Consider the following 16,995-nt stretch of genomic DNA (forward strand, 5'->3'; position numbering starts at 1 on the left):
GATTTATCTCCATGAGAATAGATCCACACTGAATGTGGTATAAAACTCAGGAAGACATAAGTGGCCTGTCAATCTTGACTTTTTTTTTGGTTGTTTAATCTGGTTAATTGTTTTGTATCCTAGCAGTGATGTGTACGCAGATTTGACAGTTTTTAATATTCATAACCCATCTTCGCGAGGCAAGGGAGTTAACTGACTTTAAAAGTCCAGTTTCCACCCTTGCCGAACAAGGCTGGAATTGTTGAAACTTGAAACTTTTATAACTCCCTTGCCTAGGGAAGATTTGTTTTACCATTTGGGTTGTCATCTATTTCTTATGTCTTTACAAAGGTAACACAACAATTGAGTGAGTGGGTGAGTATGGTTTTACGCCGCTTTTAGCAACATTCAAGCAATATCACGGCGGGGGACACAAGAAATGGGCTTCACACATTGTACCCATGTCGGGAAACGACCCCGGGTCTTCGGCGTGACGAGCGAACGCTTTAACCACTAGGCTACCTGACCGCCTCCCCCCCCCAACCCCCTCCCCCTCCCCCTCCCAACAATTGACTTAGGCTTTACCCTTAGTTACAAGAACGTGATGTTTCTTGACGATGGAAATATCGTAGAATTTTGTTGGTCAATTTGTGCTGTTGTATCTGCTGAGGTAAAAGATGATCTCTATTCGCATTACATCTCTAATCCATAACAGTAAGGCTGTTCATGTTCAGGATGTATCTTCATTTGTTGGTCAGATTATTGCTATGAAACCAGTTATTGGTTGATTTAGTCAACTTTTGTATAGATCAGTATAGATCAGTATATAGATTGTTGATGGCTAAATCGTGGAATGACTGGACCGTTTTGTCAGCTCAAAGTAAGGAAGAGTTAATGTTCCCCCGGGACAATATTCAACATTTTAAGTCAAGATGTTTGTGTTCAGACAGTTCTTCTTCCAGGGCAGTTGATAGCGATGCCAGCGGTGTAGGATACGGTGCTAATTGTGTACAGTTTCGTCGCAGGTTGTCACATGATCATGCTCAGTGATCCGGAAGCAAAATGAACCAAAGTTCAACATGGCAGGAGTTGAAGTCTGTATCTATGGTACTGACAATGTGTCCTTCTTTTCTGTTACTGTAAGGTTGACATAATGCCAATGCGACGTTAAATTTGAACTCACTTACTCTTTTTGTTCTTGTTTCTCACCATGTCAAGTGGTTTACAAAGATGTATGTTGTATGATTGAAAAGGGTACCATGAAGCAACACTAACAACGTCTTGCATAAAATATCCGGCAGTTGTGTTTGAGATGCTGTATATGTTTGGAGGGAGACTGGATTCCCTGAGATCTAAATGATCAAGCAGATTTTCAGAGCATGCTTTCTGACAGTGATGGATGGGCGGTTGCTGATTATGTTTCCTCGATGTCGAATGGGGACCACATTCAATAGAACGTTCTGCTTTTTATTACAATGGGATCAATCGTTTCCATTCTAGGCACTGGAACGAAAATTCTGAGAATGTAGCTACTTTTACATCAGAAAGGAAGAGTGAGGTGAACTGGTTAGTACCACCAGTGTATCCGCTGTATCGTGAGTTGTACCATATGCTCACATACAGGGCAAAGGTCACGTTGATTGTACCTTAAAGTGCGACTCACACGTGTCGCATGTGTGAGTCCGCCTTAACTGGTATTCGCAATCGGCAAGTGTTTGTCCTTTGCTATGCAAACAAGAAACATTTGTCAAAGAAATAAGAGAATGTGTATATTTGCCGTCTTGCAAACAAACTCGTTGTCCCAGTCGAGTTGAGGTCTTTGGTGAAATAGGTAAAAAGTGTCAATGTTAAAGTTGAACATTGATTTTAGTGATTGTAATGCCTTTTTTGTTTCAGATATGTCAGACAGTTTGGTGTAATATCTACTCTCCCGTTGTATAGTTCACTGACATATTCATTAAGTTGATGATAAGGTCATAGAGATCTTCGAAATATAGTTTTGTTTGTTTGTTTGTTGTTTAACGCCGCACTCAGCAATATTCCAGCTATGTGACGGCGGTCGGTAAATAATCGAATCTAGACCAGACAATCTAGTACTAGTGATTGACAACATAAGCATCGATCCACGCAATTGGGATACGATGACATACATCAACCAAGTCAGCGAGCTTGACCACCCGATCCCGTTAGTAGCGCCTTACGAGAAGCTCTTACGAAATATTTGTAACTAAACTGATGTAGAATTACCATGATGTCACACGATGAGCCACACGGCGGGGATTCTTTAAGTGCCTCTATTAGAATGTTTTGGGAAATGTGTAATATTTAAATTAGATAGGTTATGTGTTATTTACATATTAACCAGGAAACATGTACATGTTAGTCGCCTCTTTCGAATTTGTGTGATATATTTCGGTGTTTCATTTCTATGCAAATACTTGATATTTGAACTAAAGACAGAATCAGGTGTATTTTCCCATTTCCAAAAATGATGAGTTTTGTATTTTGGAAAAACACCGCTTTGCTGTTAGGTTTAATTTTGAGTTTCGTTCCGCAATTTTCATACATGTCCTGACTATATTAATGTGCACAATAGACTCTTGCATTTAGCTGGGTTTTTTTGTTTCTGAGCGACTGATGAATCTATCTTCATTGTGAAATTTACACGATTTGATACACATGCTATTTAAAAAGATAGTTAATATCTCCTCTTCGTGTTTTCGAGATATTTATTCTATAATTGTTCTTGGAGGCACAAATGGTCCAGTCGTCAAATGTTTCAATGTCAGCACCTTGGGCCTGCAACAAACCTGTGATCGTAGATTCGTCCTAAATGTGTTCATATGTTTAATGACACGATATGTTTGCTTGTGTTCATGGGTAAACGTGTAAGAACTGGGTCATTTCAATTTTTCTCTCAAATCAATCTTATACCTTGTGATATCACTGAAGTACTGTTAAACCGACCCTTGAAGATCCGGATTAGAAAAGCTCTTCAGCAACCCATGTTTGCCGTAAAGGTTGACTATGTTTGTCGTATACGTAAGAGGCTACAAACGGGATCGGGAGGTCAGACTAGACTGGTTTAGTTGATAGGTTGTCATCGTATCCCAATTGCGTAGATCGATGTTCATGATATCAATCACTGGTCGTTCTGTTCCAGACTCGATTATTTACAGACCGCCGTCATATAGCTGGAATATTGCTGTGTGCGGCGTTAAACAACAAACAAACAAACTGTTAAACACAACTCACTCACGCCCCATAAACGTTATTGAGGCTGCACAATATTTGCGATCAGTGAAATTAAATAAAGTGTTTGTTCGCATCATTCATTCAGGGATAAGCAGAAATAGTGTCGAAATAACCTATTTTGTCTTTGGAATATATGTAGTGAAACGGAGCAAATAGAAACAAACTTAAGCGACACAAGAACAGGTAAGCTTTGTCTTGCAAGTGTTAAAATTATATCCGTCATTCTACGCTTAATATACTGAGTCAAATTAAAAACTGCACATTTTTAAAAGTAATCCCATATATGATATACAACGGACAAATGTATCAGAGAAGGTAATTTTTAATCATTAATGTCCAAAAAAGGATTTTAATTAACGGTGGTAACCATAATTTGTTCCAAGCACCTACGGTATTCGGTAATAACATCAACAGTTTAAATCATAAGTCCCAAGCACGATAATCTGATTGCTTACAAGTTCAGTAGCGTGTATGTCCACCATATGCGTTGACAACTGCCACACAACGTCTCTGCATGGACCTTGTGATGCTAATTGGGAAGACGACGCCATTGTTGCTGCAAAATGGTGCCAAGATCTTGCAAATTCTGTGGTTGGTTCTGGAGAGTGCGCAGACTTATGCCAAGAGAATACCAGACGTGTTCGATGGGATTGAGGTCGGGAGACCTTGACGGCCAGTCCATGACGTTGACTCCCGCATTCTGAAAGAAATTCCTTTTCAAAATTGCTGTGTGGGGTCTGGCATTGTCGTGTTGTAAGGTCAAACCGGGTCCATGTGCTGCCATAAAAGGCAGAAGTTCTGGTGCCAGTACCTGGTCGCGGTGAGCGGCAGCGTTGAGGTTGCCACGGATGACAAGAAGCCTGGAACGTGCATTGCCACAGAAAACACCCAACACCATGACACTTCCGCCTCGAAATCTGTCAACTTCCTGTACACAACACTGGGCGTAACGTTCATGACGGCGCCTCCACACCCTCGCCCTACCATCCGCAAATCGAAGATTAAATCGGGATGCATCACTGAAGACGACTTGATTCCAATTCCTCTGAGTCCATCGTAAGTGTCGCTGTGCCCACAACTGACGTTGACGTTTGTGTAATTGAGTCAGAATCGGCCCGCAATATGGCCGTCGTGCTTGAAGGTGAGCAGTTCTCAGACGGTTTCGAACAGTTTGCGCACTCAGTCTACCCCTAAACAGTTCATTTCTTATGTAGCCGTCAAAAATCGGTTACGGAGGTGACATAAGACAATCTGACGATCCTCTGCATGTGACGTCATACGTGGTCGACCTGGCCGAGGGCGATCAGTGGTAGTACCCGTTTGCTGTAGACGCGTCTGTTAATCATAAACAGTCCGTCGACTACAACCCATCGTCCTTGCGACTTCAGCTACGGACGTTCCCGTCTGCAACATGCCGATGGCAACTTCACGTTGCACATTTGAAAGGCGTGGCATGACAAATGGCCGTAAATATTTTTGTTTTCTTGTGTTTTTCTTTTTTTGTGCGGTATTATGGACACGTGACCAGGTGCACGTGAAAAAACACTTTGGCCACTATAGTGCTGTGCACATGATTTTGATCGATTCACCTGCACAAAAACGGTTGTTATCTGAAGACAATACGTGTCCATTACTGTTTAAATACACAATAAGGGCCCACAATGATAACTGGTCAAAATGTTAAAATTTTAGGATTGTGAAGTTTACAAGCGTGCGTGCGTGGGGTGTCACCTACGTATATGTCACCATGTCACATTGAGTAATACTGATCATAATATAGATATTTGGGTATTCAGATAGTTTGTAAATGTGAATTAAGGTACCATGGTAATTGTTGTTTGTAATTGATGCTTAAATCCAAAATAAAACTTTTGTAAATGATTTAGTGTTCTTTGCCTGCCTATTGCACTGATACTGTTTCTGCTGACCAGGAGATCAGCTGAATCACTCAACTGGATGAACATAGTAATTCTACAGCTGCAATTCTTTTATGATTCCACCTTCAATTGAACTATTTGCCCTCACCATTCAACCCGCATTCCCAATAATAACGAGAACCTGTATGGAACATTACAATGCAGAAATCAGTTAAATAAAAGCATAAGCATTCTATAATTGTTTTGTTGCTCACAAAAAATCACATATGTATGTCAATATGCTTTATTCACATATGTCAGTGAAGTATCAAATCTGTGGCGTATAAATTACTTGGAGCAAACAGCGCATGTTAACTCCCAGTTGTTCTTGTAAGGTGGACATGGCAGGGAACCACAAATACCTTCAACAAGATACAAGAGTTGCCCTTTCTTCTTTTCATGGCCACTGCGATCCTTCTCTGCATCTCCATCAACACATAGATACTCGCTTGCAGCATAATTGTAATGGCCACCCATCAGGTACCCCGTGTACTCAACTCGCCATCCAGGGAAGCAGGACATCTTGGCAGGCACCATGATGACGCTTGTCTTGGTTGTACTTCTACACACGGCACAGGGAACGTCATGGTTATCGAGGTGTTTGAAACTGATGGAATGTTCATTAGTTTTATATTCTGTACCATAGATGGCACCATCAGCCTGAAATCCAGGGGTGTAGTTTCCATACTCGGGGTTCTCAGGCAGACAAAGGATATTAGCTGGTCCAGCCTTATGTGAGTAGCGAGTTCCTCCAGCTATTCCTGTGATAATGATACAGTTAGCTTAGTCAAAACAATCATCACGCATGCTCTGGTTACATAGATACAGAATCTGGCTTAAACCCATGGGTACCAAAAGGCGATAAGTCACGCCTCTTGAACGCTAACTTTGAAGTTGAATAAAACTCATCGCGCACTCACATACACTCCTCTTTTCCTGGGATCTCATCCGCTGTCATTTCAGGCAAAGCAAAATTAGTTTCATCATAAACATCGCAACTTTTGACCTTTTACCAAAACACCATTATAGCTGTTATTTCGTGTGTGTTTTGAAATCTAAATAACGGAAATATACTCTGAGGATTTTTTAAAAAAAAGCATATTCGTGATCACTCGTATCTGTCATTGATCAAATCATCAATGCTCATTCTAAGAAGTCGCCAATAACCCAAGACCTGTTTAGCTTATTTCAGAAAATACGCAAACACACACAACGACGTAGTGAACTTTCCACCATTTTGGATACTGTTTACAGGATGACGTTTCGCGTGGTCATGAGACGCCTATTACGTCATATATATTTAACGCACATCTGCGACAGATGCATCCTTGAATTACGCATACATTAATAATATATTTTACCGTAACGAGGAAGGAATTGTAGTCAGTTTTAGAAGTAAAGCTGCACAACACAGTTTTAGTTTATTTTTTCAAATACAATGTTTATCTCATCCCGGGACGTGGAGAGAATTGTTATTTTAACTATGATAAAATTATCCATTCCAACAATGACTCTCGACGATATAGACAGACCTTTGACAGCATAAGATGTCCTCCCTTTTCATTTACCTGAGATAATAAATATGTGATAACAGGATGCATTTTAGTTTTTCGAAATATTGATGAGAACTTGTAAATCTTGTATGTGTGCATAACCTGAACTTGAAGATGATGGTTCCTACCATATTAATTTTCTTCTAAAAAAATCCGGAATTCAGAGCTGTCTCCCATATGCCTGGCATACAACTCCGGTTTGAATAACGGTTTGAATAACGGTTCGCTCTGATAATATTTCTGTATCTTGACGATTTTTTATTAGTCCTAGAATAAGAAAATGATCCAAGATTGCACTGGAAAATCTGAAGTGCGTGACTATATTTCCGTTTGCCAACGTACAGTTGTAGTTTGTTTTGTGTGATATATGTACTCAAGCTTTGTTTTGTTTTTCTAGAATTCGGGTCCGCACATGTGCGTTCCATAATATAAGTTACTGCAACGATTGGACAATAACCCGTTAAGCTTCGTTGCTTACATAGTACTGATCTGTTTTGCTTCGATTTTAGCAAAATATTGTTTTTCTTATGATTCTGTATTGTTATTTATAACTTAGAACGATGGTGTCTGTTCCTTCTTTATTTTAATACCCATCACTGGAACTTTGTGTACATGTGGAACTCGTTCTACACAAGCATTACCCGTGCAGATGAATGAGCCCGAGTCCAAGATTGGCAATGTTGTAGATTTTACGAATGTGGTTTCTATATTTTTATACAATCAAGTCAGGACGTACCTTTATGTTGACAAAGTACCGCATCGTTTGTATTGTAGTTGTATGGACACAGTATATATATATATATACAAGGACCTTGTAAAAGATAATCAATGTAAAAACATGTACATTGTACATTACAAACACGGTTAATTATGGTCAGGCACTTGTGGTTAGGAGGCAGATACAGATATTATAATCTTAGTCTTCTTAAGGATTATATCCCTTACATTTAAAACGCACCGTTATCATAAACATTTTGCAAATATCCATCCATCCATCCATCTGTTCCTCCGTTCATTCGTTCGTTCTATCGTTCGTTTCGTTCGTTCGTTCGTACATCCATCTATCGATCAATCCATTAGCCAAACTATGTATGCATAGCTCAATATAGAGTGTGATTAGGCAATCTATGTACGCACCGGTTACTACACAATGTGATGAGAAAATGTGTATATGCATATGCATATAACATGACTAGACTAGTAGCATGTGTATTATTTGCGTATGCATAACAAGGGGGAGGAAATATCAAAATTTGTGAACTTGTCCCTGGACAACGAGACAGTAAGAAACACTTGCCAGGAGATAAAGTTTACTTGTCCTGCTTATTTATGATAATGGTGTTTTAGCACAAAATACAAGATGTTAATGTATGTCAACTGGAAGGACAAAATCAAATGAAAACAATAAGTTTTGATAATCAAGTACGAACTGCCATGACTTCTTACAACAGGTTGTGCAATGTGGCAACATTGTTGTCTGATCAACCAGTCAGAAAGTGGAGGTAAACATTTCACTGGCATAATTTGGATTGGTAATACTTTCTGCTGAATCTGAAGGGTGGCGTTATGCGTGGCTCACTACACAATTTGACCAGATCATATATGCCTATGCGTAGCTTACTACACAATGGGACAAAGTAATATATGTATGCATAACTCATGAGTGCATTAATCACCGCAAAATGTAGCAAGACAATCTGCGCATGCATAGCTCACTTCACAATGTGTCTAGATAATATCTGCATGCACACCTCACTTCACAATTGGATCAGATAATATCTGCATGCATAGCTAACTTCACAATGTGACTAGACAATATATGCATGCATAGATCACTTCACAATGTGACTAGATAATATCTGCATGCATAGTTCACTCCGTAATCTCATTAGGTACTTTATGTATTGATTAGATACCACTCAAAACCTAGCTCCGTTCACAATTTGACTCAAATAAGAAAGAAATGGTTTGAATAGAGGAAAACAGATTTATCTCACCTTTATACACAAGTTCTGTTTTAGACGGACATTCTGTTTTTCCCCATCGCGTGTAGATAGCACCACCAGTACCCTTTCCTGTAACACAAAAATTTGGTATTTCAATATACATGCACACATGTCTGTATAATTGTTGTGTGAATTGTGAATGATTGTTATGGACATTTACTTGGTTTGGGAAACATCTACAAATGTAGTGACAATCTGTGTCATAAACCTTGATTCACTCCACTTGGGCGGACCCTGCTACCTGTACCTCTGGACACAATTTCTATAATATATTTACAAATCTAATACTAAAGAGACACTCTGCGATATATATATTCTGTGATATACCCTATTTCATGTGTAATGTTTTAACGGATATTGATATGAAATACATGAATATTTCGTTGATTAGATGACATGATTACTTGTACAAAGAACATTATTTTCATAAACACTGATGCACTTTCACATTTCCTCTTTCATTGTTAACCCTTGCAAACACAACACAGAGATAAAACATTCCTCGATATTAGCCTTTCCCCAGGTTTTCATGATAAAGCAATGAACCCCTTTGCCTATGACATAATTACTAGGTAAACAAACACATGGTAAAAGTCTGGCTGAGGGCGTCACCTGTCCGGTATACTGCACAAGAGTGTGTCATCAGCTTGAATGTGTACAACTTACACGTGTCCATCGTTTGGCAGTTATCATCCCTTTATGTGCAGCCTCATCCTTTTAAGTCTATAAAACAATGGACATTCATCAGCAAATATAGAAACAAGATTGTCAACGGAGGAAACAATCTGTCTTACCAGAATCCGACGTATCCTGTTCTGTCTTCAGCATCTGCCGCAATTCATCGAGAAACGTCTGAGTGGCAATGCATGGTGTTGAGGTTGGCAGAACCCGCGAAGTGGTCTTGCGAATTGTCACGCCTACAAAGAGCAATATGATCATCAATTCTTTCGCCATCATCTTGACTGTAGGCAATCTATAGCGCCATGATAAGTCAGTATTTATATGTATATAAATATGTCCAGTTCACGCTAGCGCTAGCTCATAGGAATAAACAGTGTCACCTGCAATAAGTTAAATACAGTTTAACGTATACGGACGCCTAGTCCGGAGTTTCAGAGATCAGTACCAATACAAACAAGTAGAGATTGCTGCAGAGCATCAATAGCTCCCCGCCATATAATGTTATGTGCAGAGGAAGGAAGTGTAAGCTATGGGAGGAGAAAATTTGTGTTAAGTACAAATTGGTTGTTATTAATGTACTTATCTTTGGAAAGCACAATACAAGAAACAGTGTCTTTAATTGGTCAGCACAAAGAAACCCCAGGCAAGAAAACTGGGCCTGTCAGGCAAAACTTGATGTATATCCACTATTAGTACCAATAAAAAAAAATCCTATATAGATAACACAACAAATGTCACTCTAAAGCATGCTTTTGCAGCAAATATCAATATTTCTGGTCAAAATGTTGGTTGGTTTAAATAAAGCAAACTTTTAAAATAGTTAACACAAAAAATTGTAATGAATACACTCTAAATATACTTCAGTTCAAATGTAAAAATTCACGCAATCATTAATGGATTCCCATTTATCTAGCAGCAAGTTAGGAACATACAGTTTGGTCACGTTATCTATAAATATTGAGAATTATCTTACATATTGTAAAAACAAAGGCCATAGGTCACTTTTCTCAAAACTTCGTTTAAGTAATCACAAACTAAAATTTGAAAAAATTGTAGATATACAAAAACACCAACCCCATTTGAACAACGTCTCTGTGAAACATGTGATGTCTCAGAAGATGAACAACATTACGCACTGTCTTACATAATACAACCAAGAAAGAGAATCACAAATAATCCCCAATCATGATAAAGAATTCGGTACACTCTGTTAAAAGGTGCAGATTCTTAATAAGTTTACCAACAGTTATCCAGAAACAACTTCCAAGATCTGTTAACATATCAACACTAACAAACAAATTCCTTGTACATGTATGTACAACATTCCAGAGTTTTGCTCAATTCTCATATTGTTTCCATATCATTATAAAACACTTGTTTTAGAAATTAAATTCTACCTCTTTTGAATGTTGAATGTTCCTGTGTTTTTTAATTGTCGTTTATTGTGCATGTTTTTTGTAGTTTGTGATTGTCCAATATTGCCACTGTTTCTTCATGGAATGTTCCGCAGTACATATCTCATCTAAAACATCTTTGTTGTATAATAGTTTCTTACAGTTGTTTACGGGGGCATGGTTGGCCCAGTCGCCGAAGGCGCTGCAATTCGCTATGCAGAGTTGTGTCCCTTGGGCACGCCAGAAACCTATGACAGTGTGTTTGAATCTCGGTTCGCCCCGATTTTGTTGTCAGCACAAAACCCTTGCTCGTTGGTTTCACCAAAGTGGTGAACGTCTAAGAGCTGCATCACTTCAGACTTTCATCCCACTTCAGGCTGACACGGAATACTATTCAAGACGGCGTTAAACCCAACTACCTCACTCACTCTTGTGTATGGTTCCGTTTGGTTAACTGGGTTTGTGTTGTGATTGCTTCCGGCTTAGATTTGAAATTTGTTTAGAAGAATGTTACTATGTTCAACCCAAACATCGTGAAGATATCATGCAACCGTATTATCTTTTTGGAAAATAATTGGGATTGCCTAAAAGTCGGGCCAAGAAAAATCGGGCCGGGCCGGGCCAGCGGGTAATACTAAAAATGGATTGCATAATAATAAAACGAAACGCGCATATCTAGGCAGATCTCTAATGTCCACAAACGTATAGTTTTGCTCATTTAATTGAGTTTGAATAAAAATGCACCTTCAACAATGTAATTAACTGATGATTATGACTACATACCGTGAGTCTCGTAGAAAAGTCAGCGTCTTGACTGTGTGTATGCTTTGATTAGAATGTTTCTCACCGACCTTAAGCGTGTAGGGATGTGATGTCCTGGGCAGGAAACGACAGTGTTTTGACTACTCTTCTTTCATTAATTAACGTGTTAAGGTAATTAACCTTTACTAATTCGTGTTAAACCAACACAGGATGTTTTCTGGAAGTGGATATTCGCGAATGTCAAAAGACTGACACGACACGTGTTAATAACTGTCCAAGCACTTCTAAAGTTCCTAACATTATTTATATCTAAAGACTAGTATTATATCTAATTATTTACCACTTTATTGTCTCATATTTCAGTAGTTAAAGAAAACACAGAGCTCAAAGTGAAGCCTTTTTCACTCTACATTCTCAACATAGTCTCTATCAGAAGTGTTTCGCTTGTGTTGGGTCAGACTTGGCCCGGGCGGTCATAATCAACTTTAAACGCACAGATGTATCTTCAAATGTGATTAAATCTATAGACTAGTGTTATATGTACCTATATACCAATTTATAATGTCACAGATCGCAGTATTTATAGAAAACGAGGGTCCCAAAGTGAAGCCCTTTTCCCTCTACATTCTCAACATAGTCTCTATCAGAAGTGTTTGGCTTGTGTTGGGTCGGACTTGGCCCCGGCGGTCAAAATCAACTTTAAACACACAGATGTATCTTCAAATGTGTTTACATCTGTAGAATAGTATTATATCTACATATAAACCACTTTATAATGTCCAGGTGTATCGCATTTAAAGAAATCTGCGCCGTTAAAGAGAAGCATTTTTAATGTATTTTCTTTAAAAAAATCCAAGTCAGAAATGTTCGGTCCGACCTGGCCCGGGCTGTTAAAATCAACTTAAACCTCACAGATGTATCTTCAAATGTGATTAAATCTATAGACTAGTGTTATATCTACCTATAAACCAATTTATAATGTCACAGATCGCAGTATTTATAGAAAACGAGGGGCTCAAAGTGAAGCCCTTTTCCCTCTACATTCCCAACATAGTCTCTATCAGAAGTGTTTGGCTTGTGTTGGGTCCGACTTGGCCCGGGCGGTCAAAATCAACTTTAAACACACAGATGTATCTTCGAATGTGTTTACATCTGTAGATTAGTATTATATCTACATATAAACCACTTTATAATGTCCAGGTGTATCGCATTTAAAGAAATCTGCGCCGTTAAAGTGAAGCATTTTTACTGTATTTTCTTTAAAAAAATCCAAGTCAGAAATGTTCGGTCCGACCTGGCCCGGGCTTTTAAAATCAACTTAAACCTCACAGATGTATCTTCAAATGTGATTAAATCTATAGACTAGTGTTATATGTACCTATACACCAATTTATAATGTCACAGATCGCAGTATTTATAGAAAACGAGGGGCTCAAAGTGAAGCCCTTTTCCCTCTACATTCTCAACATAGTCTCTATCAGAAGTGTTTGGCTTGAGTTGGATTCGACTTGGGCCGGACGGTCAAAATCTACTTTAAACACACAGATGTATCTTCGAATGTGTTTACATCTGTAGATTAGTATTATATCTACATATAAACCACTTTATAATGTCCAGGTGTATCGCATTTAAAGAAATCTGCGCCGTTAAAGAGAAGCATTTTTACTGTATTTTCTTTAAAAAAATCCAAGTCAGAAATGTTCGGTCCGACCTGGCCCGGGCAGTTAAAATCAACTTAAACCTCACAGATGTATCTTCAAATGTGATTAAATCTATAGACTAGTGTTATATCTACCTATAAACCAATTTATAATGTCACAGATCGCAGTATTTATAGAAAACGAGGGGCTCAAAGTGAAGCCCTTTTCCCTCTACATTCTCAACATAGTCTCTATCAGAAGTGTTTGGCTTGTGTTGGATTCGACTTGGGCCGACGGTCAAAATCTACTTTAAACGCACAGATGTATCTTCAAATGTGTTTACATCTGTAGATTAGTATTATATCTACATATAAACCACTTTATAATGTCCAGGTGTATCGCATTTAAAGAAATCTGCGCCGTTAAAGTGAAGCATTTTTACTGTATTTTCTTTAAAAAAATCCAAGTCAGAAATGTTCGGTCCGACCTGGCCCGGGCTGTTAAAATCAACTTAAACCTCACAGATGTATCTTCAAATGTGATTAAATCTATAGACTAGTGTTATATGTACCTATACACCAATTTATAATGTCACAGATCGCAGTATTTATAGAAAACGAGGGGCTCAAAGTGAAGCCCTTTTCCCTCTACATTCTCAACATAGTCTCTATCAGAAGTGTTTGGCTTGAGTTGGATTCGACTTGGGCCGGACGGTCAAAATCTACTTTAAACACACAGATGTATCTTCGAATGTGTTTACATCTGTAGATTAGTATTATATCTACATATAAACCACTTTATAATGTCCAGGTGTATCGCATTTAAAGAAATCTGCGCCGTTAAAGAGAAGCATTTTTACTGTATTTTCTTTAAAAAAATCCAAGTCAGAAATGTTCGGTCCGACCTGGCCCGGGCAGTTAAAATCACCTTAAACCTCACAGATGTATCTTCAAATGTGATTAAATCTATAGACTAGTGTTATATCTACCTATAAACCAATTTATAATGTCACAGATCGCAGTATTTATAGAAAACGAGGGGCTCAAAGTGAAGCCCTTTTCCTTCTACATTCTCAACATAGTCTCTATCAGAAGTGTTTGGCTTGTGTTGGGTCCGACTTGGCCCCGGCGGTCAAAATCAACTTTAAACACACAGATGTATCTTCAAATGTGTTTACATCTGTAGAATAGTATTATATCTACATATAAACCACTTTATAATGTCCAGGTGTATCGCATTTAAAGAAATCTGCGCCGTTAAAGAGAAGCATTTTTAATGTATTTTCTTTAAAAAAATCCAAGTCAGAAATGTTCGGTCCGACCTGGCCCGGGCTGTTAAAATCAACTTAAACCTCACAGATGTATCTTCAAATGTGATTAAATCTATAGACTAGTGTTATATCTACCTATACACCAATTTATAATGTCACAGATCGCAGTTTTTATAGAAAACGAGGGGCTCAAAGTGAAGCCCTTTTCCCTCTACATTCTCAACATAGTCTCTATCAGAAGTGTTTGGCTTGTGTTGGGTCCGACTTGGCCCGGGCGGTCAAAATCAACTTTAAACACACAGATGTATCTTCGAATGTGTTTACATCTGTAGATTAGTATTATATCTACATATAAACCACTTTATAATGTCCAGGTGTATCGCATTTAAAGAAATCTGCGCCGTTAAAGTGAAGCATTTTTACTGTATTTTCTTTAAAAAAATCCAAGTCAGAAATGTTCGGTCCGACCTGGCCCGGGCTGTTAAAATCAACTTAAACCTCACAGATGTATCTTCAAATGTGATAAATCTATAGACTAGTGTTATATCTACCTATACACCAATTTATCATGTCACAGATCGCAGTATTTATAGAAAACGAGGGGCTCAAAGTGAAGCCCTTTTCCCTCTACATTCTCAACATAGTCTCTATCAGAAGTGTTTGGCTTGTGTTGGGTCCGACTTGGCCCGGGCGGTCAAAATCAACTTTAAACACACAGATGTATCTTCGAATGTGTTTACATCTGTAGATTAGTATTATATCTACATATAAACCACTTTATAATGTCCAGGTGTATCGCATTTAAAGAGATCTGCGCCGTTAAAGTGAAGCATTTTTACTGTATTTTCTTTTAAAAAATCCAAGTCAGAAATGTTCGGTCCGACCTGGCCCGGGCTGTTAAAATCAACTTAAACCTCACAGATGTATCTTCAAATGTGATTAAATCTATAGACTAGTGTTATATCTACCTAGTATACACCAATTTATAATGTCACAGATCGCAGTATTTATAGAAAACGAGGGGCTCAAAGTGAAGCCCTTTTCCCTCTACATTCTCAACATAGTCTCTATCAGAAGTGTTTGGCTTGTGTTGGGTCCGACCTGGCCCGGGCGGTCAAAATCAACTTTAAACACACAGATGTATCTTCAAATATGTTTACATCTATAGATTAGTGTTATATCTACCCATATACCACTTTATAATGTAATAGTATATATTCCATTACAATAAAGCTAACTGGGACCAATTCCAAGATATCTGCAACGAAGCTAACTTAAACGAAATAGAAAATAATGATCCAGAAACCTATTGTAAAAACCTAACAGACTATATAATAAACGCAGCCAAAACCTCCATCCCCTTCAAAACATCTAAGACAGGCAAACCGACGGTACCATGGTGGAATGAGGAAATAGAACAGACTAGACGAAAACGTAAATCAGCCTTCAATAAAGCAAAATGCGACTACAAATATTTAAACATAGCCCACGAACTAAACCACCAGGTTCAAAAACTAGTCCAAATAGCCAAAAGTAGAGACTGGAAAAAATTCTGCGAAGGTATAAATAACCGTTCAGATGCCAGAATGGTCTGGCGCAAAATCCACGCCATCAGAGGCTTAAAACGACATAAAAAAACCCCTAACATTGACAACTCAACCAACCCCGCCCAAAAAGCAAATAATCTCCCCTACCACTTTTCGGCCGTTAGCAGTAACACCAACTTCAGTAAAAAATTCCAAGATAAACTTAAAACAGAAAACAAACCCACAAAAGAACCAAACAATAACAATCTAGAAATAAATCAACCCTACACAATGGAGGAGCTCCTCTACGTAATCCAAAACAGGAAAAAGGGCACAGCCCCAGGATTAGACCTAACTTCTTACCAAATAATTAAAAAACTCCCCCTAAAACTACTCCAGGCACTACTCAAACTATACAATCTCATCTACCTAAACGGACAGGTTCCTACTCCCTGGAAACAGGCCCAAGTCATACCAATCCCTAAACCTAATAAACCAGCTAATCAAGCTAACTCATATAGACCAATATCCCTAACTTCAAACTTATGTAAAGTAATGGAATCAATGGCTAAAAATAGATTACAACATTACTTAACCCAAAATAACATCATAAACCCAGTTCAAAGCGGTTTCACTCCTGGCCGCTCAACCCTAGATAACCTCGCCCGACTAGAACAAGATATTAAGACAGGACAACTAAATAAACAATATACCACAGGCATCTTCTTAGACTTCTCTAAAGCTTTCGACATGGTATGGCACGATGGGCTAATACAAAAACTTTAAAAAATAGGACTCAAAGGTCAGATAATAAACTACATCCAGGACTTCCTAAACAATCGTAAAATAACCGTGGGTATAGACCAAACTCTATCGGACCAATGTCCCCTAGAAAATGGTACTCCACAGGGCAGTATCCTCAGCCCCACCCTCTTCAATATAATGATAAACGATCTATTCGAGGGCCTATCCCCTAAAGTAAACACATCAAAATTCGCGGATGATGGAGCCAT

General features: G+C 38.5%; 1 protein-coding gene across 1 annotated transcript in view; it reads right to left on the reverse strand.

The window, feature by feature from the left end:
• Positions 1 to 5,378: 5,378 nt before the first annotated feature.
• LOC124152598 overlaps positions 5,379 to 16,995 on the reverse strand; it is a 38,214-nt gene continuing 26,597 nt past the window's right edge. Inside the window, exons 2-4 of the mRNA XM_046525578.1 lie at positions 9,504 to 9,626; positions 8,701 to 8,778; positions 5,379 to 5,911 (exon numbers count right to left, since the gene is read on the reverse strand). Of these exons, the coding sequence (XP_046381534.1) occupies positions 5,439 to 5,911; positions 8,701 to 8,778; positions 9,504 to 9,626 (674 nt within the window). The 3' untranslated portion in view covers positions 5,379 to 5,438. The remainder of the gene's footprint in view (positions 5,912 to 8,700; positions 8,779 to 9,503; positions 9,627 to 16,995) is intronic.

This window comes from Haliotis rufescens, unplaced genomic scaffold (assembly GCF_023055435.1).
Source record: "Haliotis rufescens isolate VD_foot unplaced genomic scaffold, xgHalRufe1.0.p SCAF_14, whole genome shotgun sequence".
Lineage (NCBI taxonomy): Eukaryota > Metazoa > Mollusca > Gastropoda > Lepetellida > Haliotidae > Haliotis > Haliotis rufescens.